At 34.9% G+C, this 26,249-nt stretch overlaps 3 protein-coding genes, 1 long non-coding RNA gene and 1 pseudogene across 4 annotated transcripts; 4 read left to right on the plus strand and 1 right to left on the minus strand.

Annotated features, from left to right (window-relative positions):
• Positions 1-592: 592 nt before the first annotated feature.
• LOC110651123 (mediator of RNA polymerase II transcription subunit 15a) lies at positions 593-10,308 on the plus strand. Its single transcript, XM_058148784.1, has 12 exons — positions 593-754; positions 1,366-1,514; positions 2,189-2,300; positions 2,657-2,780; positions 3,159-4,529; positions 5,000-5,070; positions 6,065-6,139; positions 6,476-7,795; positions 8,002-8,346; positions 8,864-9,064; positions 9,149-9,237; positions 9,770-10,308. Exons 2-12 carry the CDS (start codon positions 1,402-1,404, stop codon positions 9,975-9,977), a joined length of 4,029 nt encoding a protein of 1,342 aa, XP_058004767.1. The 5' UTR covers positions 593-754; positions 1,366-1,401; the 3' UTR covers positions 9,978-10,308.
• A 797-nt stretch (positions 10,309-11,105) lies between these two features.
• Positions 11,106-12,240, plus strand: LOC131180860 (peroxidase 5-like). Its single transcript, XM_058148785.1, has 2 exons — positions 11,106-11,342; positions 11,445-12,240. The coding sequence occupies exons 1-2, from the start codon at positions 11,109-11,111 to the stop codon at positions 12,213-12,215; spliced, it is 1,005 nt and encodes a 334-aa protein (XP_058004768.1). The 5' UTR covers positions 11,106-11,108; the 3' UTR covers positions 12,216-12,240.
• A 2,267-nt stretch (positions 12,241-14,507) lies between these two features.
• LOC131180679 (mediator of RNA polymerase II transcription subunit 15a-like) lies at positions 14,508-21,057 on the plus strand (annotated as a pseudogene).
• Positions 21,058-21,790: 733 nt separating this feature from the next.
• Positions 21,791-23,175, plus strand: LOC110645884 (peroxidase 5-like). The gene is made up of 2 exons (XM_021799147.2): positions 21,791-22,101; positions 22,204-23,175. The coding sequence occupies exons 1-2, from the start codon at positions 21,868-21,870 to the stop codon at positions 22,972-22,974; spliced, it is 1,005 nt and encodes a 334-aa protein (XP_021654839.2). The 5' UTR covers positions 21,791-21,867; the 3' UTR covers positions 22,975-23,175.
• A 1,822-nt stretch (positions 23,176-24,997) lies between these two features.
• Positions 24,998-25,981, minus strand: LOC131180861 (uncharacterized). The gene is made up of 2 exons (XR_009149537.1): positions 25,674-25,981; positions 24,998-25,546 (listed from the first exon to the last, which is right to left on the minus strand). It is a non-coding gene; the product is annotated as an uncharacterized LOC131180861 (long non-coding RNA).
• Positions 25,982-26,249: the final 268 nt, after the last annotated feature.

Below are 26,249 nucleotides of genomic sequence, written 5' to 3' on the forward strand. Positions count from 1 at the left end.
ATCATGCTTTTAAAAAAAATTACAAGATACCTAATTAGTATTAATGCAATTAATTCATCTATAAATAATCACAACCAAAGCTATTAATTCAACAATAAACCATTTTTCTAATGTTTTTATTAGATATCTATATTTTCAAATAACCACCCTAAAAAAATTATTTAAAAATAAAAGAACAAGGGTAATGGTGGTATTCAGTCACTTAGATATGCAAATATTATTCTAATTTCTATAATTAAAAAAATAAATTACAATAAAGTCCTTAAATTTTAATAGAAATACAAACTAATCCTTAATGGAAATTTATAACCATTTAATGTTTAAATTTTGTTTTCATTAATAATTTAATTTGTAATTTATATTTAACATATATTAACAAATTGACTCTTATAATACTGAATTTTAAAGATTAATTTGTTTGTAAAAGTAAAATGTAAAATTAAATTATTAAAAAATAAATTTTAAGGAGCAAATATTAAATTTGTGTTAATAATTAATTTATGAATTTTTTTAAATTTTAGGTACTTTATTGTAATTTAGAAAAGAAGTGAGATTATATATTTACAATTTGGAAGAGTTAAAAACTAAAACGTTTCTTTGAATTCCAATCTGTGTCTTTTTCTCTCTCTCTCGCTCGTTTGCTATCTCTCTCCTCTCTTCTGCAGTTCTCTTCTGCTGCATATTTTCAAGTCCGCCTGATAACGAACGAAAGAAACAGCAAGCAAATCAGCGAGAAAAGGGTTCCAATCTCAAGGTGCTTCCTCCGTTTCTTCATTTAAAAAAATTTAAAAGGAACTGCATGCATATGTTATTGTTTTCTTCTTCTGATCAACAAGTGTTTTTTGTTTTTTTTTTTGAAAAATAATAATTTTGTTGAGGGATCATGAAACTAAGCTAGTTTTGATGAAAATTTTGATTTCCGCTTCTCTAAGTAACGGATTCTCTCTAAAATCTTGATGCCTTTGTGGTCAATCTTTGTAATGAAGAATCCGATAATCGGTCAATTCTGATATACTATTCTCTATCCTGAAATTGAAACACGAAAAATGATTGCCTTTAGTGATGGGTTTTGTAATGCCGAATTTTTTTCCCTTTAATTTGTAACCTCTTATTGGTTTTTGATTTAGTTTACAGTCTAAATTCTAAAGGTAATGTTGATCTTTATGAATTTAATTGTTAAGTAACAATAATTTAAATTTTGTCATTTTTATTCGTTTGTTGCGTGTTTTGTGCTGTAGAATCGATATTTTATAAGGGATATTAAGAAAATTGTATTTCTTTATCATGTTGGTGCGGTTTGAAGGCTTAATTTCTGCATTTCTTCACTTCTCTTGGGTTTATTTTAATAGTTGATTTTTTTTTCAGTGTTAGCAGCGGTTTATTTTTCTTGGTTGGAATCTGATGGAGAACACTAACTGGAGACCTAATGCCCAAGGTGGAGAACCTGCAATTGACACCGGTGATTGGAGAGCTCAATTACAGCCTGATTCACGACATAGAATTGTCAACAAAATGTTAGTTTTCTTTCTTTTTTAATGTGTGGCTCAACTAACATTTGACATTTTTGTATTTGAGAATTTGTACTTTTGTATGAATCAGTGGCAAAATTACTACTTTGTATTTCAAATAAACCTAAAATGGAAAAAATTAGAAATCGTTCAATTGTTTGTATATACAATGAGATCGAGCCAACTTATCTCTCATTCACTTGCAATTTCTTTGTTTTTAATTATAGCTTGTTTGAAACTAAATTTTTGTAAGAATTCAATTCAATTTTTTTTTTGTTCAATTCTTATCTTTGAAAAACCTAATAGTTGAAAGAATTCAATTTTTTTAACTTAAAAGAAGAATTTGTTTTAACAACAGCAATGACAACTAAGCTTTGATTCCAAACTAGTTGGGGTCGGTTATATGGAATATTTTTCGCCATTCAACTCTCTTAGACACCAGGTCTGCATCAGTATCCAAGACTTGTAAATCCTTTTATGCTATTTCTCTCCACGTTATCTTAGGCCTCCCCTTACCTTGCTAACTTATGACATTTCCACATCAAGACATTTGATTATCTGTGTTGTTGTTGGCCAAGCTATCTTAAGAGATCATCTCTGTGGTTGGCTGTCAATTTCCTTTCTGTTAATTTCCTTGTTCTTGTAATGTAATTGACAAATACGATATTTTGCATGTGTAGAATGGAGACATTAAAAAGACAAGTTCCATTTTCTGGACAAGAGGGATTAGAGGAACTCAAGATAATTGCTATTCGGTTTGAAGAAAAGATTTACACTGCTGCCATAAGCCAGGTATGTCAGTAGTTGGTTTTTTCACATCCTCTTGGTAATTCTATTGTTTAGGAATGCAGATTTTATTTACAAGGATGGGAGGTATTTTCTAATTATAGAAAGAAGAAAAAAATACTTGGGTGGGAGAGAGAAAATAGTGAAAAGCCACTATATGCTAAAGATTGAGCATGTAGGCTCGCATCATCTGCTCCACCCTCCACACACACACACACACACACACACACACACACACACACACACACACACACACACACACACACACACACACAAGCTATATTTGTATAGTGTATTACACAAGCTATATTTGTATAGTGTATTGTTGTAAGATCTAACTTTTGAATGATCTATGATTTCAGTCGGATTATCTACGGAAAATATCTTTGAAGATGCTTACACTAGAGTCCAAGTCCCAAAAGCCAGTGCCTAATCCTTTGCCTCCCAACCCACCTGGCAATAACAACAGACCTTCTGATCCAGGAGGTAGTATCTTGATTGAGCATTAGGCTTCTTTGTGATGCCCCATCTTTTTGCAAATTTTTGCACTTTCTGTTGAGGAAATGGCTCCATATATTAGCTCAGCTTTTTAACTATGGATTGGTAGATTTTGTTCTTTAAAAGTTTGAATTCTGAAGGATGTAAGCTGAATATGAATATTCTCCTCTCTTCCCCCTAATACTCCAAAATATCTGAGTGATGAAATGACCCTTTTGTGCATTGTATCAAAGCTTCTGTCAGACAATTTTCAATACTAAATGCTTCTACTGGTGTATCAGCAATTGCCTGCCTCCTTTTTTTTTTAAGTCATGGTTTTTTTGGTGTTTATTTCTCTAACTTGGTTTTTGGTTTTATCTTGAACAGCATCTCATAGTATGCAGCCCCAAGTTCAAAATCAAGGGCAGTCACTTCCTATCCCAATGCAAGCGAACCAGTCTCAAACGCGTCAGCAATTGTTATCCCAGACCATTCAGAATAATATGACATCTACTGGGTTTCAAAGTTCTGCCAGTTTAACATCTGCACTACCCCCCGTTTCTGGTTTAACACAGAATTCTATCCCCAGTGTTGTTGGTCAGAATCCTAACATTCAGAATATTTCTGGAGTTCCACAGAGCACAGCAGGGAATTCAATGGGACAAGGGGTGCCCTCCAATATTTTTGCCAATTCTCAGAGACAAATGCCAGGAAGGCAACAGGTTGTTCCCCAACAGCAGCAGCAGCAATCCCAAAATCCTCAGCAGTATCTTTATCAGCAGCAATTACAACTCATGAAGCAGAAGTACCAGAACGGAAATTTACCACATTCACTTGTGCAATCTCAAATCCAACAACAGCAACAGCAGCAGCAGCAAAACCTTTTACAGCCAACTCAGTTGCAATCTTCTCAGCAATCAAGTATGCAAACATCATCTGTTATGCAGCCATCTATGATGCAATCAGTAATTTCTGGTCTTCAACAGGGTCAGCCTCCTCCTGTTCAACAATCAACACAATCCATGCTTCAACAACATCCACAATCAGTCCTCAGGCAGCAACAGCTGCAACAGGCTTCTAGCATTCATCAACAGCAAACATCAATGATGCAGCAGCAACTGTTGCCTGCCCAGCAGCAGCAGCAACAATTAGTGAGCCAGCAACCAAATGTCACCAATATGCAGCAAAATCAGTTAATTGGACAGCAAAACAATCTTGGAGACATGCAGCAGCAGAGATTGCTCGGCCAGCAGAATAACATTCAAAATCTGCAGCAGCAGCAGCAGCAGCAGCAGCAGCAATTAATGACTCAGCAAAATAACCTCTTGAGTATGCATCAACAGCAATTAGGCTCTCAAAGTAATGTCTCTGGTTTACAGCATCAGCAACAGCAGCAGCTGCTTGGAACCCAGCCTGCCAACTCAAGCATGCAAACTAATCAGCACTCTGTACACATGCTGCAACAGCCCAAGGTTCCATTGCAGCAGGAAACTGCAACTAATTTGTTGCCAACTCAAGGCCAGCAGTCACAATCACAGCTTCCACAGCAGCAATTGATGTCACAGATTCAATCACAGCCAACACAGTTACAACAACAGCTGGGTTTGCAACAGCAGTCTAATCCTTTACAACGAGATTTGCAGCCAAGGCTCCAAGCATCAAGTCAAGCACCAGCTTCCTTGCTTCAACAGCAGAATTTAATTGATCAACAAAAGCAATTGTATCAATCACAAAGGCCTCTCCCAGAGACATCATCAAGTATGTTATTATGTAATTACATCTTCACAATTGCTCGTTATGTTCTGTGTTTTTGCAATTTTGTGTTTTCATGTTTCCTCATCATATACATCCCAGCATAAACTTCTGGAAGATATGAGAATGTTTTGAGCAATTTTTATCCCTTTTACTAGCTTTATGTGTTGTTGACACTGCTGCTACTTTGAAATCATTAAACCACTATTTATGTTTTCAGTTGTTAGAGTGTGCACTGACAATGATTTATTAATAAAGTTTCCTATCCTATCAATTCTTCATTCATCATATACTTTGCAGCAGTTTTGGTGGTTGTACTTGTTTTAGTTACAATTGCAATGCATGATGCACCTCAATTGATCTCTCTGTTCCTGCAACTGTACATTCTTTTTTATGAAGATTCTTTGTGGAGCTTATATAGATTGTGCAAGTTCCAGTTGGACTTACATGAGTATATATTTGTTTTGTTATTGTAGCATCCGTTGATTCGACGGCACAAACCAGACATGCAAACGGAGGTGATTGGCAAGAGGAAGTCTACCAAAAGGTATTTTTAATGACTTGTTGTTTGTTTGAGGAAGTTTCTTTGTCATAGGACCAAATTTAAGGGAGTTTTGTTTGGGATTTTGGTACACAGGAAGTATTGGTTTGGAAATAATTATGGTTAGCTAGGAATGATCATAATCACTGTGACAACAAGAAATAAGCAGTAAGAGAATAAAACTTCTCCTTTTAAGGTCAATCATTTATTCATGTTGTGACTAGTTTGGTTAGAGCAACAAAATCTTATGTTGCATTCCCCCTCCCCTAAAACTTGTATTTTGATTTTGCGTCCTTTTGCACATGCATTATTTTACTCCATTCTTTTAATGTAGTTCAGTTCAGTCAATACTTTATAGTTGTAATTGATAATGAAATTCATAATTTGTTATTAGTTATATATTCAAACGGATGAATTGTAAAGTGAAAGATTAGTAGAAGTGAATGTATTCCATTGAATCATGACCACATCTGTTATTCTAATTTCAAAATTTTCATACAAATGAAATTGAATTGTTGAATTCTTAGTTATTTTTCTTTTATTATTGAATCTATATGTTTTATCAAGGCAAAAACTCTTTTGATGCTTAGGAGAGGAAAGCACAACTGATCTCAATTTTAATGTTATAATAACTTATATGGAGGCTTCAAGTTTTATATGGATAATAGATTAAAGGTGTCTTGTCACAATGGACACTGCAAAATTTGTGACATCTGTTTGTCCTTAGCAAAAATAAAACCAGGCATTAAGTAGTTTGGAATAAGCCCTATTCTCAAATAAATTGTAGATTACATAAACTTTCATGTTTTTTCATTTTATGTAAAACTAATATGCCTTGTCAAGTCTCTGGTATTGATATCCTCTTCTATTTTTCATTCTATAACTTTTGGCATTCACTCTACATTTTCTTTGATTATTTATACTCTTATTTTTTACTGTGTTACCTGAAGAAATAAAGATTTTGTTTTATAGTATTCTAATGATATTTTAAAAATTGTAGATCAAAGGCATGAAGGAAATGTACTTGCCTGAACTAAATGAAATGTACCAGAAAATTGCCACAAAGTTACAGCAGGTAATTTAACTCACTACATCTTTTTTCTCAATTTATTGCTTATGCATTACTTGTAAACTACTACTTTTCAGTTCACTTACTGTAAGAATGCTGAGCTTGTGCTAATCTACGGTTCACTCTAGCATTGCTTGTCCATATGTTGAGTATCTTTATATCATCAGCACTTGTCACTTCATTTCCCTTGCCCACCTCTCGAAAAAAGGCCACGTGCAAAGATAAAGAAGAAAATCCTTGCAAATAAGCAAGAAAACTGAAGAAATGTATTTATGCAAAATTTGCTGCAAAGTTCTAATGCAATTCTTGAAGCTCACAAGTATGTTATTCTTTGTTTTACAGCATGATTCTCTTCCACAACAACCCAAGTCAGAGCAGCTCGAGAAGCTAAAAATATTTAAGACCATGTTAGAGCGCATAATATCATTCTTACAGGTTTCAAAAAATAATATTTTGCCTGGTTTTAAGGAGAAATTGGGTTCCTATGAGAAGCAGATTATAAATTTTATAAACACCAATAGACCCAGGAAGCCCCTTCAACAAGGACAACTTCCCCAGCCTCATATCCAGCAACCACAATCTCAAGTTACTCAAGTGCAGTCTCATGAAAATCAAATGAACCCCCAAATGCAATCAATGAATTTGCAAGGGTCTATGCCAACAATGCAGCAGAACAATATGTCAAGTTTGCAGCATAATTCTGTGTCTTCTTTATCGGGTTCTGCATCACAGCAAAACATGATGAATTCCCTGCAGCCAGCTTCCAATTTAGATTCAGGCCAAGGAAATGCAATGAGCTCATTGCAGCATGCAGCAGTAGGCTCTCTCCAACAGATTCCTGTGAGCACTACCCAACAGGCCAATATTAACAATTTTTCATCACAGAGTGGGGTAAATATGTTGCAGCCAAATGTTCCCCTTCAGTCGAATCCCAATATGCTTCAACATCAGCATCTGAAACAACAAGAACTGCTGCAGACTCAGCAGCTGAAACAACAATTTCAACAGCGCCAACAGTTAATGCAGAAGCAGCAGTTACTACAGCAGCAGCAGGCAAAGCAGCAGTTGCCTGCACAAATGCAGGTACACCAAATGCCACAGTTACATCAGATGAATGATGTCAATGAGCTTAAGATCAGACAAGGGATGGGTGTTAAGCCGGGTGTCTTTCAGCAACATCTCTCTGCAGGTCAGCGCACAGCTTATCCCCATCAACAGATGAAATCAGGATCTTCATTTCCTATTTCTTCACCTCAGCTGCTTCAGGCTGCTTCCCCTCAGTTATCGCAGCACTCTTCTCCTCAAGTTGATCAGCAAAATCTGTTGTCATCTCTAACAAAAACAGGAACCCCTTTGCAGTCTGCTAATTCTCCTTTTGTTGTACCATCTCCTTCAACTCCTTTAGCCCCATCCCCTATGCCAGGTGATTTTGAGAAACCAGTATCTGGTATTTCCTCACTTTCAAATGCTGGAAATATTGGACAGCAACAAATTGGTGCTCAAGCACCAGCTCCATCCCTTGCAATTGGCACTCCTGGGATATCGGCCTCACCTTTGCTTGCAGAGTTTACCGGTTCTGATGGTGCACATGGAAATGCTTTAACTACTGCTTCTGGCAAGTCAAGTGTCACAGAGCAACCTCTTGAGCGCTTGATTAAAGCGGTTGGTCTTGCCTTTTCTAGGTCTATTTATTTATTTACTTTTACCTTCCCTAATCTTAAAGGTGCCTAGAGGATTGATTTCTTTTTTTTTTTTTTTTTCGGGGCGGTGTTGATATATTATGGGAAGCCTATATCTTGAGAATATTTCTGTTGGTATTTTGTTATTGATCATGAATGACATACTCATGCTATAAATGTAATTCCCAGGTTAAGTCTATGTCCCCTAAAGCACTGAGTGCCTCTGTCACTGACATTGGCTCAGTTGTCAGTATGATTGACAGAATTGCAGGATCAGCCCCAGGTAATGGATCTAGAGCTGCAGTGGGTGAGGATTTGGTAGCAATGACAAATTGTCGGCTTCAGGCAAGAAATCTTACCATCCAAGATGGAATGACTGGGACAAGGAAAATTAGGCGATATACAAGTGCCATGCCCTTGAATATTGGATCATCAGCTAGTAGCATAAGTGACAGTTTTAAGCAGTTGAATGGTCCAGAGACATCTGATTTGGAGTCTACTGCAACATCAAGTGTCAAGAGGCCAAAAATTGAGGTATTGTTTTTGGTGCCTTTGCCTTCTGGTTGAACCATAATAATCTGGATTTTTTGGTTGCATATAAAAATTTATTGGTGTATGCCTTGTCTCATGCCATGAGATTGTGTTGATTCACAAAAGGTTGGGTTCTATACATTATATTTGTAATGTTATCCTGTGCAATTTTAACATGTTAGAATAATTTTCTGTACATTCCTGGCAACAACCAAAATAATCCTTCTCATCAATTTCATCATTAAGCATTCTAAGAGAGAAAAAGGCGAAAGACATTGTGTTTGCTATAAGTTTTTCATGTACTTTAGTCAGGATGAGCAAGATGTTTTGTCATTTGATAGTGTGTTTGAGAAAATTTTTTACAAGAAACAAAAACCATGAGATCTTCATACTGGGGGAACTCTACTGGTAATTTTCATTGTGGAAAAATGTTGAACGGTGTGTTAGTTCAACCTCACTCATGCTGGGAACTCTCATTTTGGCTTCTTCTTAATGGATAAATGGCACGGTCGCTTTGCAGGCTAATCATGCTCTTTTGGAAGAGATACGGGAAATAAATCAACGACTTATAGACACTGTGGTTGATATTAGTGAGGAAGATGTTGATCCAACTGCTGCAGCTTCTGCTACAGAAGGGGGTGAAGGAACCATTGTTAAGTGTTCTTTCAGTGCTGTAGCTCTTAGTCCAAACTTGAAATCACAGTACACTTCAGCACAAATGGTGGGCATTCAGACCTAATATAACATGATATATTGCACGGGCCATGCCTTTCTCTGTATTTATTTGTGCTTTATTACTGTGCAGTCACCAATTCAGCCCCTTAGATTGCTCGTGCCTACAAATTATCCTAATTGCTCCCCAATACTATTGGACAAGTTACCAGTTGAAATCAGGTAAGGGAACAAGGTATCAGATTTTCATCATCACTGGCATTGTCAGAAATTTTGGTCAGTGGAGCATCAATTCATATAAAGACTATAACTTTTATATAGTATGCATAAGGTGGATCTTGTAATGATAAGATATTGGAGGACTCTTACCTGCTCTTGGATAGGCATTAAATTAGACATTATAGACGGATTAGTTTAAGCTGTTTGGGTTTCTTGGGGTATGCTATCTGATTGGCTGGTTAGAATTCTGCTATTTGATAAGGAGAAATTAATATAATCCAATTTTGGCACAGTAAAATAGTGAAATTTAAAATGAGTCTCAAGCACTTCTGATTCACTAACTCTATGAAGAGTATGCCAGCATGCTTGAGTTTAAATTTTTACCCCTCTTAGTGCAACAGCAAACTTGGATCTGATTAACTAAATCGGTTATAATATTTGTCATTTTTGTCAGTCTGCTCATTCCTTCTTGCATTAGAATATTTTTCTTTTAATTGCTGGTAATCATCTTGGGTCTTACATTCTACTTCAACAGTAAGGAATACAAGGATCTTTCAACGAAGGCTAAGTCAAGGTTTAGCATTTCTCTCCGTAGCCTTTCACAACCCATGTCACTTGGGGAAATTGCAAGGACATGGGATGTTTGTGCCCGGGCAGTTATTTCCGAGCATGCCCAGCAGAGTGGTGGAGGAAGCTTCAGCTCAAAATATGGAACATGGGAAAACTGCTTGAGCGCAGCATGATTCCTTTTTAAAAGCTAAAGAAGCTGTCAATGTGATTATTTTGCTGGTGCTGCCATGATGACCAAACAAGCAGGTTTGCAAGTATAGACGATCATCCTGAAGACTCCTGGAGCATTTCCTAAATGTGTGTATATATATATATATATATATATATATATATATATATATATATATATATGCTGGAATAATCTTTATATGTTGTTTTTAATATGATAAGTTCTATTTTGAATGGATTGAATGGATTGTTTAACCAAACAGTATATTTGTCGCCTGATTAACGCTGAATCAACTGTTAAGGCAATTGAGAAATGATTTTGTTTTTCTGTGACAATTCACATAACAATGCACTACTTAGGCATTCATTCTTATCATCAATTTTTGTTTGTTTAGCTAATTACTATTATCACTAGCTTCGCTCGTTGCTCTCATACGAGAGTCTATGGTCCTCAGAGAAATGACTTCAGAAAAATTTGTGGTCTATCAGAGGTGGATTAATCCCCAACCAACATAAACAAAAAGACAAGAACTTTTCATTTTTCATTTTGGTTTTCTTTGTACTCGTTTGATTTCAGCGAGATGGTAAGTTCAGGCAGATACATCAACATTTAAAGATCACAACGCTACAAACTGGTGAAAAATTCAAAAACTGTGGATTCCGGATGTAGATGTAATTTTCCAATCACGACCTGATCATGGTAATTAATGAGCACAGAATTGAAAGTTTCTTTGTTTAAAGAGTTGAAGTTTCTTTAAGAAATTATCGGACATACCAATCACTTTCTCATCGTTAAAAGCTGCTATTGATCGTAAAAGTCAAAGAAATGGAAGCTAACCCACCCACCCACCCATCCATCATAATATCCAAAAAGATAAAATCCCATGCAGAAGTGTGGAAAGAGCAAGTGAGCAGAAAAGGAACATTCAGGGAAGCTATTCTAGTACAGAAATGTTCAAAGAAGAAAGCTTCAATAACGTACCTTCTTCACTAAACTCCTCACCTATAAATACCAACACAGTTCACCTATTCGCTTCACTACCTATACATTCCAATTTCAATATCCTTCTTTAGCTTGTCTATTCTCTCGATACTCTCCTTTTAGTCAAGCAAGTTCATCGTAAGTTATTCATACAATGACTTCTGGCTGTAGCTATAAGTTGAATTCTTTTACAATATTGCCTTCTTGCATTGTTTTCCTTGTGCTATGCTCTACCCTGTCATTGGCCTCCCTTAGAGTGGGATTCTACAAATCTTCTTGCCCATCAGCAGAAGCAATTGTGAGAAAAGCAGTAAACAAAGCCGTGTCTCAAAATCCAGGGTTAGGTGCTGGCCTTATTAGGATGCATTTCCATGACTGCTTTGTCAGGGTATGTGTGCTTCAACTATTTCTGCTTATTTAATTGTCTTGTATATGGTTTTGTTTTGTTGCTTCAACATATATATTGATCATTTGGTTCTGTGTTTTACAGGGCTGTGATGCTTCTGTTCTGCTCAAATCCACACCAGGGAACCCATCAGAGAGAGAACATATTGCTAACAATCCTAGCTTACGAGGTTTCGAGGTCATTGATGAAGCAAAGGCTGCAATTGAAGCCTTATGTCCACAAACTGTGTCATGTGCAGACATTCTTGCTTTCGCTGCACGCGACAGTTCTTGCAAGCTTGGAGGGATAAACTACGCCGTGCGGGCAGGACGGAGGGACGGACGTGTGTCTAGAGAGGATGAAGTCGCAGAACTCCCTCCTCCCTTCTTCAATGCACAGCAACTCGCGGACAATTTTGCCCGTAAGGGAATGTCAGCGGATGAGATGGTGACACTCTCAGGAGCACATTCCATTGGCGTCTCACATTGCTCTTCATTCTCTGAGCGTCTGTACTCTTTCAATGCCACTCATGGCCAGGATCCCTCCATGGACCCCAGGTATGCAGCTTTCTTGAAGACAAAGTGCCCGCCACCCAGCGCTAATGGGGCCAGCGGAGGTCCAACAGTAGCACTTGATCCTACGCCTAATTGCATGGACAACAAATACTACATGGAGTTAAAGAAGAATCGAGGATTATTGACTTCAGATCAGACATTGATGAACAGTCCTTCTACACAGAGGATGGTGGTGAACAATGCGAGGAATGGTGGAGCATGGGCTGCCAAGTTTGCAAAGGCAATGGTGCACATGGGCTCTCTCGATGTTCTTACAGGAACTCAAGGTGAAATCAGGAGGTTATGCAGTGTCGTGAACTAAGCTCACGGCCGCCTGCAATTATAGAATTTTGTAGTTCTTTCATTCGCTTTATCCTTTGGAGGTTTTTTTTAATGAAAACTTTACAGTCTAAAAATGATTTCACTGATTTATTCTTTAATGTTTTCTTTTTTCATTAAGGTTATTATTTAATGTGAATGTTCAACCAATTAATACAAAGTCGCGATGATTTTGAATGCAAACGCCATTTATTTTAAAATATTATTAGATTTTGTGGAAAAAAAAAGGTCAATATACTTATTCGCCAGTGCAAATAAGAATAATAAACTTGTATTTTTTTTTTTATATTAAAGATAAAGACTCACACACTAATTCAAGAAAGGGACAGTCACGCCCTTTAATAAAATCATGAAAAAATTATAATAATTTTTATCAAGATTCATTAACCCTTGTAAGTCAATATGCAAACCCTTCACAGTTAATATATGATCCCAAAAGACCAATTCCATGACAGATGGACTTGCATTAAATTTTTCCTATTAACACAACACACCACTCACGTCCCAACACTTATGTATAACGATAGGGAGTAGCATTGTCAATAAAATTTGTTGACAAATATCCACTTAAAGCAATGCCTTTATAGTCCTCATTTTCTAAAAATATTAAAAAAAATAATATCTGAAAAAACACTAAAAATCAGTAATTATATAATTAGCCTATTCTAAAATTCTTTCTCCATCGTTTTCTTATTGTTTGTTTGTTAAAAGATACCCAAAACCTGAAAGGACCGTTACTTCCAACATGACCACATCCAAGAAAATGATATTCTTTGCTCACTCCTCATATTTTATTCTCTTATATATATACTTAGAAATGGCAATTGATTTCGACTTAAGACTTGTTTATCATTGTCATTGAAACTGCCAATGAGAAAATCACTTTTTTAAATATATTAATTAGAAAGTATTAAAAATAATTAAAAATTAAATTTAATCAATTTTAATTATAAAAATATTAAAATAATCAAATAATTTTTTTTAAACTGCTTTTTTCATCGTAATCTAAAATGATGATTTTATTCAAAAAAGTAGTTTTGACCTTTTAAACTTAATATCAAACAGACTGTTAAACTAATCCAACCTGTACCACACTCAAATAATTTTCTCTAATCTCAACTTGGTATCGTGTGGGATAAAAATAGGAAACGATCTGTCCGCTGTGAATCTCCAAAATTTATTTCAAATAAAGATATATATTTTTTTAAATTAATTTATTTTGATATTTATATATTTAAATATTATAATTTTAATAAAAAAATATGTTTACTATCAAAGTTATATTTAAACTTATATTTTTAATTTATTTTTTCTAGTAAATAAATTTATATTATTTAATGATAAATAATAAACCAAGATAGTATATGAAACCTTCAAACCAAGAGAATAATTCTCGGAAAAAAAATAGTAAATGGATTAAAGCCATTGAGTATATGAAACCCTTGTCTGCTATTTTTAGGTATGTGTATTTTATAATTACTATTTTATTAAGAAAAATAAAATAATTTAATGAAATTTTACAATTTATTTTATTAAATTTTTATAAAATGATATTTTTTTAATAAAATAATTAATTATGAAAATTTTATTAATTTAATAAAAAAATAAAATTTCATCACATAAAAGAATATATATAATATTTTTTTAATAATATTAAAAAATATTATAAATAAAATTAAATAAGGTACACTTATATAGCTTTAAATATTTAACATCTATTATTTTAATTAAAATTTAAAATATTATAAAAAATATGATAATTTAAGATATTAAAATTTTTTTTGAAATTAATAAATTTTTCATAATTAATTATTTTATAAAAAAAATATTTTATAAAAATTTAATAAAATAAATTATAAAATTTCATTAAATCACCTTATTTTTTTAACAAAGTGATTTTATTTTATTTTAAATCAAGAAACCATAAAATATACTTTTTGGATAGTACTGTTTTTATTTTTATATTTGTTTACCTTTTTTTTTTTTTTTCAACCAATGATCAAAGCAATTTCATTAAATGGTCCAAGTCCATAGCATTATAAGCATGGGCCAGCTCATAGACTAGTCCAAAAGAGACAAGAACCGAAGAGGCTAAACAATCGGCCCAAAGGACCAGAACCTACTCTACTAATTCCAAGTACAGAGATTAAGCAGAGAGGAGACTCTAGGTAGCAAAGGCAAAGCTTGCGCCGTTTACTGGTCCTCCGCACTGCCACATTGCCCACCTCTCCTCGTGGGAGAAGAAACCACCAGGGAGAAGAAAAACAGGATTTGCATGCACAGGCACAAGCTTGTTACAGAGAAGAAATACCCCATCCTAGGTACCAAAACCCACAAAGGGAAGCCACTGGTCGCCTTCGAAAAGCCATGGAAACATCACACTAGCACCAAGAAAGCAAAAGATTGCAATAGTGAGGTTCTTCGGCGTCTCATTCGCGCCTTCCGAGCTAAACTTTCAGATTGCACCCCACGAGCAACCACCACCAGAAGCAGCTAAACAGCATGCCATACAAGGCCAAAAACTTAAATTCGCCCATTCACTTTTAAGTTGGATGGTTAAATAGAGTCATATATATTGTTTTTCAATCAATTAAAATTTATATGCATATTTCAATTTTAATTAAATAAATCTCAATGATGCAGCAGAATCTACTGATTGTTGTGACAATGTAGCTATATTTTTGAATTCTCGTATGATTGATGTCGTCGATTGCATTTGAATTGAAATTCTAGTAAAATGTTTGATGTGTTAATTTTGTTAGTTGAGTCATGGTGATCATTGTGATAATTAATTGGTGGTTGCATGTTGATATTGCTTATGACTTTACAATTTGAAAGTAATTATTGTGTTCTGTATTCTTCTTCTTCTTCAAGCGTTAGCTTTTCTTCCTTTATTTATAACGTTGATGTGGATGGATTATGAAGAGGGAAAAAAAATCAATTCTAATTTTGAATTAATTGTTAATTTTTTTTATAAATAAATAGATTTTTGTTTCATCACATGAGAGTACATAATTAAAATTAAATTAAAATTAAAATATAACAAAATTTAATTAAATCAATTTTAATGTGAATAGCTTGATTGACTTAAAAAAAATTATGAACAATTTGAGCCTTTGACCAATTGGGAAGGAACTCCAATTTTTTTTTTTTAAATGACATATATATATATATACTCTTCAAATTTTACTATCAACAAATTTTTTCCCTTCACTAAGATGAATAAATTCGAGTGAAGTGGGTTTAAAAGAAGGCAAAGCACATGACAATGATTTATTAATAAAGTTTCCTATCCTATCAATTCTTCATTCATCATATACTTTGTAGCAGTTTTGGTGGTTGTAGTTGTTTTAGTTACAATTGCAATGCATGATGCACCTCAATTGATCTCTCTGTTCCTGCAACTGTACATTCTTTTTTATGAAGATTCTTTGTGGAGCTTATATAGATTGCGCAAGTTCCAGTTGGACTTACATGAGTATATATTTGTTTTGTTATTGTAGCATCCGTTGATTCGACGGCACAAACCAGACATGCAAACGGAGGTGATTGGCAAGAGGAAGTCTACCAAAAGGTATTTTTAATGACTTGTTGTTTGTTTGAGGAAGTTTCTTTGTCATAGGACCAAATTTAAGGGAGTTTTGTTTGGGATTTTGGTACACAGGAAGTATTGGTTTGGAAATAATTATGGTTAGCTAGGAATGATCATAATCACTGTGACAACAAGAAATAAGCAGTAAGAGAATAAAACTTCTCCTTTTAAGGTCAATCATTTATTCATGTTTTGACTAGTTTGGTTAGAGCAACAAAATCTTATGTTGCATTCCCCCTCCCCTAAAACTTGTATTTTGATTTTGCGTCCTTTTGCACATGCATTATTTTACTCCATTCTTTTAATGTAGTTCAGTTCAGTCAATACTTTATAGTTGTAATTGATAATGAAATTCATAATTTGTTATTAGTTATATATTCAAACGGATGAATTGTAAAGTGAATGTATTCCATTGAATCATGACCACATCTGTTATTCTAATTTCAAAATTTTCATACAAATGAAATTGAATTGTTGAATTCTTAGTTATTTTTCTTTTATTATTGAATCTATATGTTTGATCAAGGCAAAAACTCTTTTGATGCTTAATCTCAATTTTAATGTTATAATAACTTATATGGAGGCTTCAAGTTTTATATGGATAATAGATTAAAGGTGTCTTGTCACAATGGACACTGCAAAATTTGTGACATCTGTTTGTCATTATCAAAAATAAAACCAGGCATTAAGTAGTTTGGAATAAGCCCTATTCTCAAATAAATTGTAGATTACATAAACTTTCATGTTTTTTCATTTTATGTAAAAATAATATGCCTTGTCAAGTCTCTGGTATTGATATCCTCTTCTATTTTTCATTCTATACCTTTTGGCATTCACTATACATTTTCTTTGATTATTTATACTCTTATTTTTTACTGTGTTACCTGAAGAAATAAAGATTTGTTTTATAGTAATTTTCTTTGATTATTTATGCTCTTATTTTTTACTGTGTTACCTGAAGAAATAAAGATTTTGTTTTATAGCATTCTAATGATATTTTAAAAATTGTAGATCAAAGGCATGAAGGAAATGTACTTGCCTGAACTAAATGAAATGTACCAGAAAATTGCCACAAAGTTACAGCAGGTAATTTAACTCACTACATCTTTTTTCTCAATTTATTGCTTATGCATTACTTGTAAACTACTACTTTTCAGTTCACTTACTGTAAGAATGCTGAGCTTGTGCTAATCTACGGTTCACTCTAGCATTGCTTGTCCATATGTTGAGTATCTTTATATCATCAGCACTTGTCACTTCATTTCCCTTGCCCACCTCTCCAAAAAAGGCCACGTGCAAAGATAAAGAAGAAAATCCTTGCAAATAAGCAAGAAAACTGAAGAAATGTATTTATGCAAATTTTGCTGCAAAGTTCTAATGCAATTCTTGAAGCTCACAAGTATGTTATTCTTTGTTTTACAGCATGATTCTCTTCCACAACAACCTAAGTCAGAGCAGCTCGAGAAGCTGAAAATATTTAAGACCATGTTAGAGCGCATAATATCATTCTTACAGGTTTCAAAAAATAATATTTTGCCTGGTTTTAAGGAGAAATTGGGTTCCTATGAGAAGCAGATTATAAATTTTATAAACACCAATAGACCCAGGAAGCCCCTTCAACAAGGACAACTTCCCCAGCCTCATATCCAGCAACCACAATCTCAAGTTACTCAAGTGCAGTCTCATGAAAATCAAATGAACCCCCAAATGCAATCAATGAATTTGCAAGGGTCTATGCCAACAATGCAGCAGAACAATATGTCAAGTTTGCAGCATAATTCTGTGTCTTCTTTATCGGGTTCTGCATCACAGCAAAACATGATGAATTCCCTGCAGCCAGCTTCCAATTTAGATTCAGGCCAAGGAAATGCAATGAGCTCATTGCAGCATGCAGCAGTAGGCTCTCTCCAACAGATTCCTGTGAGCACTACCCAACAGGCCAATATTAACAATTTTTCATCGCAGAGTGGGGTAAATATGTTGCAGCCAAATGTTCCCCTTCAGTCGAATCCCAATATGCTTCAACATCGGCATCTGAAACAACAAGAACTGCTGCAGACTTAGCAGCTGAAACAACAATTTCAACAGCGCCAACAGTTAATGCAGAAGCAGCAGTTACTACAGCAGCAGCAGGCAAAGCAGCAGTTGCCTGCACAAATGCAGGTACACCAAATGCCACAGTTACATCAGATGAATGATGTCAATGAGCTTAAGATCAGACAAGGGATGGGTGTTAAGCCGGGTGTCTTTCAGCAACATCTCTCTGCAGGTCAGCGCACAGCTTATCCCCATCAACAGATGAAATCAGGATCTTCATTTCCTATTTCTTCACCTCAGCTGCTTCAGGCTGCTTCCCCTCAGTTATCGCAGCACTCTTCTCCTCAAGTTGATCAGCAAAATCTGTTGTCATCTCTAACAAAAACAGGAACCCCTTTGCAGTCTGCTAATTCTCCTTTTGTTGTGCCATCTCCTTCAACTCCTTTAGCCCCATCCCCTATGCCAGGTGATTTTGAGAAACCAGTATCTGGTATTTCCTCACTTTCAAATGCTGCAAAATATTGGACAGCAACAAATTGGTGCTCAAGCACCAGCTCCATCCCTTGCAATTGGCACTCCTGGGATATCGGCCTCACCTTTGCTTGCAGAGTTTACCGGTTCTGATGGCGCACATGGAATTGCTTTAACTACTGCTTCTGGCAAGTCAAGTGTCACAGAGCAACCTCTTGAGCGCTTGATTAAAGCGGTTGGTCTTGCCTTTTCTAGGTCTATTTATTTATTTACTTTTACCTTCCCTAATCTTAAAGGTGCCTAGAGGATTTCTTTCTTTTTTTTTTTTTGGGGGGCGGGGCGCGGGCGGTGTTGATGTATTATGGGAAGCCTATATCTTGAGAATATTTCTGTTGGTATTTTGTTATTGATCATGAATGACATACTCATGCTATAAATGTAATTCCCAGGTTAAGTCTATGTCCCCTAAAGCACTGAGTGCCTCTGTCACTGACATTGGCTCAGTTGTCAGTATGATTGACAGAATTGCAGGATCAGCCCCAGGTAATGGATCTAGAGCTGCAGTGGGTGAGGATTTGGTAGCAATGACAAATTGTCGGCTTCAGGCAAGAAATCTTACCATCCAAGATGGAATGACTGGGACAAGGAAAATGAGGCGATATACAAGTGCCATGCCCTTGAATATTGGATCATCAGCTAGTAGCATAAGCGACAGTTTCAAGCAGTTGAATGGTCCAGAGACATCTGATTTGGAGTCTACTGCAACATCAAGGGTCAAGAGGCCAAAAATTGAGGTATTGTTTTTGGTGCCTTTTGCTTTCTGGTTGAACCATAATAATCTGTGGATTTTTTGGTTGCATATAAAAATTTATTGGTGTATGCCTCTTGTCTCATGCCATGAGATTGTGTTGATTCACAAAGGGTTGGGTTCCATACATTATATTTGTAATGTTATCCTGTGCAATTTTGACATGTTAGAATAATTTTCTGTACATTCCTGGCCACAACCAAAATAATCCTTCTCATCAATTTCGTCATTAAGCATTCTAACAGAGAAAAAGGTGAAAGACATTGTGTTTGCTATAAGTTTTTCGTGTACTTTAGTCAAAATTCTGAATAGCAGGATGAGCAAGATGTTTTGTCATTTGATAGTGTGTTTGAGAAAATTTTTTACAAGAAACAAAAACCATAAGATCTTCATACTGGGGGAACTCTACTGGTAATTTTCATTGTGGAAAAATGTTGAACGGTGTGTTAGTTCCACCTCACTCATGCTGGGAACTCTCATTTTGGCTTCTTCTCAATGGATAAATGGCATGGTCGCTTTGCAGGCTAATCATGCTCTTTTGGAAGAGATACGGGAAATAAATCAACGACTTATAGACACTGTGGTTGATATTAGTGAGGAAGATGTTGATCCAACTGCTGCAGCTTCTGCTACAGAAGGGGGTGAAGGAACCATTTTTAAGTGTTCTTTCAGTGCTGTAGCTCTTAGTCCAAACTTGAAATCACAGTACACTTCAGCACAAATGGTGGGCATTCAGACCTAATATAACATGATATATTGCACGGGCCATGCCTTTCTCTGTATTTATTTGTGCTTGATTACTGTGCAGTCACCAATTCAGCCCCTTAGATTGCTCGTGCCTACAAATTATCCTAATTGCTCCCCAATACTATTGGACAAGTTACCAGTTGAAATCAGGTAAGGGAACAAGGTATCAGATTTTCATCATCACTGGCATTGTCAGAAATTTTGGTCAGCGGAGCATCAATTCATATAAAGACTATAACTTTTATATAGTGTGCATAAGGTGGATCTTGTAATGATAAGGTATTGGAGGACTCTTACCTGCTCTTGGATAGGCATTAAATTAGACATTATAGACGGATTATTTTAAGCTGTTTGGGTTTCTTGGGGTATGCTATCTGATTGGCTGGTTAGAATTCTGCTATTTGATAAGGAGAAATTAATATAATCCAATTTTGGCACAGTAAAATAGTGAAATTTAAAATGAGTCTCAAGCACTTCTGATTCACGAACTCTATGAAGAGTATGCCAGCATGCTTGAGTTTAAATTTTTACCCCTCTTAGTGCAGCAGCAAACTTGGATCTGATGAACTAAATCGGTTATAATATTTGTCATTTTTGTCAGTCTGCTCATTCCTTCTTGCATTAGAATATTTTTCTTTTAATTGCTGGTAATCATCTTGGGTCTTACATTCTACTTCAACAGTAAGGAATACAAGGATCTTTCAGCGAAGGCTAAGTCAAGGTTTAGCATTTCTCTCCGCAGCCTTTCACAACCCATGTCACTTGGGGAAATTGCAAGGACATGGAATGTTTGTGCCCGGGCAGTTATTTCCGAGCATGCCCAGCAGAGTGGTGGAGGAAGCTTCAGCTCAAAATATGGAACATGGGAAAACTGCTTGAGCGCAGCATGATTCCTTTTTAAAAGCTAAAGAAGCTGTCAATGTGATTATTTTGCTGGTGCTGCCATGATGACCAAACAAGCAGTTTTGCAAGTATAGACGATCATCCTGAAGACTCCTGGAGCATTTCCTAAATGTGTGTAAACATATATATATATGCTGGAATAATCTTTATACGTTGTTTTTAATATGATAAGTTCTATTTTGAATGGATTGTTTAACCAAACAGTATATTTGTCGCCTGATTAACGCTGAATCAACTGTTAAGGCAATTGAGAAATGATTTTTTTTTCTGTGACAATTCACATAACAATGCACTACTCAGGCATTCATTCTTATCATCAATTTTTGTTTGTTCAGCTAATTACTATTATCACTAGCTTCGCTCGTTGCTCTCATACGAGAGTGTATGGTCTTCAGAGAAATGACTTCAGAAAATTTTGTGGTCTATCAGAGGTGGATTAATCCCCAACCAACATAAACAAAAAGACAAGAACTTTTCATTTTTCATTTTGGTTTTCTTTGTACTCGTTTGATTTCAGCGAGATGGTAAGTTCAGGCAGATACATCAACATTTAAAGATCACAACGCTACAAACTGGTGAAAAATTCAAAAACTGTGGATTCCGGATGTAGATGTAATTTTCCAATCACGACCTGATCATGGTAATTAATGAGCACAGAATTGAAAGTTTCTTTGTTTAAAGAGTTGAAGTTTCTTTAAGAAATTATCGGACATACCAATCACTTTCTCATCGTTAAAAGCTGTTATTGATCGTAAAAGTCAAAGAAATGGAAGCTAACCCACCCACCCACCCATCCATCATAATATCCAAAAAGATAAAATCCCATGCAGAAGTGTGGAAAGAGCAAGTGAGCAGAAAAGGAACATTCAGGGAAGCTATTCTAGTACAGAAATGTTCAAAGAAAGAAAGCTGCAATAACGTACCTTCTTCACTAAACTCCTCACCTATAAATACCAACACAGTTCACCTATTCGCTTCACTACCTATACATTCCAATTTCAATATCCTTCTTTAGCTTGTCTATTCTGTCGATACTCTCCTTTTAGTCAAGCAAGTTCATCGTAAGTTATTCATACAATGACTTCTGGCTGTAGCTATAAGTTGAATTCTTTTACAATATTGCCTTCTTGCATTGTTTTCCTTGTGCTATGCTCTACCCTGTCATTGGCCTCCCTTAGAGTGGGATTCTACAAATCTTCTTGCCCATCAGCAGAAGCAATTGTGAGAAAAGCAGTAAACAAAGCCGTGTCTCAAAATCCAGGGTTAGGTGCTGGCCTTATTAGGATGCATTTCCATGACTGCTTTGTCAGGGTATGTGTGCTTCAACTATTTCTGCTTATTTAATTGTCTTGTATATGGTTTTGTTTTGTTGCTTCAACATATATATTGATCATTTGGTTCTGTGTTTTACAGGGCTGTGATGCTTCTGTTCTGCTCAAATCCACACCAGGGAACCCATCAGAGAGAGAACATATTGCTAACAATCCTAGCTTACGAGGTTTCGAGGTCATTGATGAAGCAAAGGCTGCAATTGAAGCCTTATGTCCACAAACTGTGTCATGTGCAGACATTCTTGCTTTCGCTGCACGCGACAGTTCTTGCAAGCTTGGAGGGATAAACTACGCCGTGCGGGCAGGACGGAGGGACGGACGTGTGTCTAGAGAGGATGAAGTCGCAGAACTCCCTCCTCCCTTCTTCAATGCACAGCAACTCGCGGACAATTTTGCCCGTAAGGGAATGTCAGCGGATGAGATGGTGACACTCTCAGGAGCACATTCCATTGGCGTCTCACATTGCTCTTCATTCTCTGAGCGTCTGTACTCTTTCAATGCCACTCATGGCCAGGATCCCTCCATGGACCCCAGGTATGCAGCTTTCTTGAAGACAAAGTGCCCGCCACCCAGCGCTAATGGGGCCAGCGGAGGTCCAACAGTAGCACTTGATCCTACGCCTAATTGCATGGACAACAAATACTACATGGAGTTAAAGAAGAATCGAGGATTATTGACTTCAGATCAGACATTGATGAACAGTCCTTCTACACAGAGGATGGTGGTGAACAATGCGAGGAATGGTGGAGCATGGGCTGCCAAGTTTGCAAAGGCAATGGTGCACATGGGCTCTCTCGATGTTCTTACAGGAACTCAAGGTGAAATCAGGAGGTTATGCAGTGTCGTGAACTAAGCTCACGGCCGCCTGCAATTATAGAATTTTTGTAGTTCTTTCATTCGCTTTATCCTTTGGAGGTTTTTTTTAATGAAAACTTTACAGTCTAAAAATGATTTCACTGATTTATTCTTTAATGTTTTCTTTTTTCATTAAGGTTATTATTTAATGTGAATGTTCAACCAATTAATACAAAGTCGCGATGATTTTGAATGCAAACGCCATTTATTTTAAAATATTATTAGATTTTGTGGAAAAAAAAAGGTCAATATACTTATTCGCCAGTGCAAATAAGAATAATAAACTTGTATTTTTTTTTTTATATTAAAGATAAAGACTCACACACTAATTCAAGAAAGGGACAGTCACGCCCTTTAATAAAATCATGAAAAAATTATAATAATTTTTATCAAGATTCATTAACCCTTGTAAGTCAATATGCAAACCCTTCACAGTTAATATATGATCCCAAAAGACCAATTCCATGACAGATGGACTTGCATTAAATTTTTCCTATTAACACAACACACCACTCACGTCCCAACACTTATGTATAACGATAGGGAGTAGCATTGTCAATAAAATTTGTTGACAAATATCCACTTAAAGCAATGCCTTTATAGTCCTCATTTTCTAAAAATATTAAAAAAAATAATATCTGAAAAAACACTAAAAATCAGTAATTATATAATTAGCCTATTCTAAAATTCTTTCTCCATCGTTTTCTTATTGTTTGTTTGTTAAAAGATACCCAAAACCTGAAAGGACCGTTACTTCCAACATGACCACATCCAAGAAAATGATATTCTTTGCTCACTCCTCATATTTTATTCTCTTATATATATACTTAGAAATGGCAATTGATTTCGACTTAAGACTTGTTTATCATTGTCATTGAAACTGCCAATGAGAAAATCACTTTTTTAAATATATTAATTAGAAAGTATTAAAAATAATTAAAAATTAAATTTAATCAATTTTAATTATAAAAATATTAAAATAATCAAATAATTTTTTTTAAACTGCTTTTTTCATCGTAATCTAAAATGATGATTTTATTCAAAAAAGTAGTTTTGACCTTTTAAACTTAATATCAAACAGACTGTTAAACTAATCCAACCTGTACCACACTCAAATAATTTTCTCTAATCTCAACTTGGTATCGTGTGGGATAAAAATAGGAAACGATCTGTCCGCTGTGAATCTCCAAAATTTATTTCAAATAAAGATATATATTTTTTTAAATTAATTTATTTTGATATTTATATATTTAAATATTATAATTTTAATAAAAAAATATGTTTACTATCAAAGTTATATTTAAACTTATATTTTTAATTTATTTTTTCTAGTAAATAAATTTATATTATTTAATGATAAATAATAAACCAAGATAGTATATGAAACCTTCAAACCAAGAGAATAATTCTCGGAAAAAAAATAGTAAATGGATTAAAGCCATTGAGTATATGAAACCCTTGTCTGCTATTTTTAGGTATGTGTATTTTATAATTGCTATTTTATTAAGAAAAATAAAATAATTTAATGAAATTTTACAATTTATTTTATTAAATTTTTATAAAATGATATTTTTTAATAAAATAATTAATTATGAAAATTTTATTAATTTAATAAAAAAAATAAAATTTCATCACATAAAAGAATATATATAACATTTTTTTAATAATATTAAAAAATATTATAAATAAAATTAAATAAGGTACACTTATATAGCTTTAAATATTTAACATCTATTATTTTAATTAAAATTTAAAATATTATAAAAAATATGATAATTTAAGATATTAAAATTTTTTTGAAATTAATAAATTTTTCATAATTAATTATTTTATAAAAAAAATATTTTATAAAAATTTAATAAAATAAATTATAAAATTTCATTAAATCACCTTATTTTTTAACAAAGTGATTTTATTTTATTTTAAATCAAGAAATCATAAAATATACTTTTTGGATAGTACTGTTTTTATTTTTATATTTGTATACCTTTTTTTTTTTTTTCAACCAATGATCAAAGCAATTTCATTAAATGGTCCAAGTCCATAGCATTATAAGCATGGGCCAGCTCATAGACTAGTCCAAAAGAGACAAGAACCGAAGAGGCTAAACAATCGGCCCAAAGGACCAGAACCTACTCTACTCATTCCAAGTATAGAGATTAAGCAGAGAGGAAACTCTAGGTAGCAAAGGCAAAGCTTGCGCCGTTTACTGGTCCTCCGCACTGCCACATTGCCCACCTCTCCTCGTGGAAGAAGAAACCACCAGGGAGAAGAAAAACAGGATTTGCATGCACAGGCACAAGCCTGTTACAGAGAAGAAATACCCCATCCTAGGTACCAAAACCCACAAAGGGAAGCCACTGGCCGCCTTCGAAAAGCCATGGAAACATCACACCGGCACCAAGAAAGCAAAAGATTGCAATAGTGAGGTTCTTCGGCGTCTCATTCGCGCCTTCCGGGCTAAACTTTCAGATTGCACCCCACGAGCAACCACCACCAGAAGCAGCTAAACCGCATGCCATACAAGAACAAAAGAGCTCGCCGACTCAAGATTGTTTCCCCATAGATACCTGCAAAATACACAAACAAAGGAAAATAGAAAACACAAAGAAACCAAGCATCTCACAAGAACCCTTTAAACATGCAAGCCCCACTACAACCAGACCAAAACAAGGAAATCAAAAATTACAACCCTACCCGGAGAAAGGATCTAGTGAATCCACTTCTGAACAAAGGATGAATTACTTCCCCTGCCCAGATGGGGCCACAAGCTAGCTAGCAAAAACCGAAGGAGACTAAGGGCCCCAAGAAAATTAAAGAAAACATAGAAAAATCTCTCTTAGAGATTTAGAGAGAGGATGAGGTCTCTCAATGATGTTTTCCTTTGTTCCGAAGTTATGTTTGTTGGTTATAATTGTGAACGAATCATCAATTTGATGGACAACATTTTTTTTCTTTAAATGATGCATCTTACGACTTTAAAAATTAAAAGGCCAAAAACTTAAATTCGCCCATTCACTTTTAAGTTGGATGGTTAAATAGAGTCATATATATTGTTTTTCAATCAATTAAAATTTATATGCATATTTCAATTTTAATTAAATAAATCTCAACGATGCAGCAAAATCTACTGATTGTTGTGACAATGTAGCTATATTTTTGAATTCTCGTATGATTGATGTCGTCGATTGCATTTGAATTGAAATTCTAGTAAAATGTTTGATGTGTTAATTTTGTTAGTTGAGTCATGGTGATCATTGTGATAATTAATTG

The sequence above is a fragment of the Hevea brasiliensis genome, chromosome 6 (genome assembly GCF_030052815.1).
Source record: "Hevea brasiliensis isolate MT/VB/25A 57/8 chromosome 6, ASM3005281v1, whole genome shotgun sequence".
Taxonomy (NCBI): domain Eukaryota; kingdom Viridiplantae; phylum Streptophyta; class Magnoliopsida; order Malpighiales; family Euphorbiaceae; genus Hevea; species Hevea brasiliensis.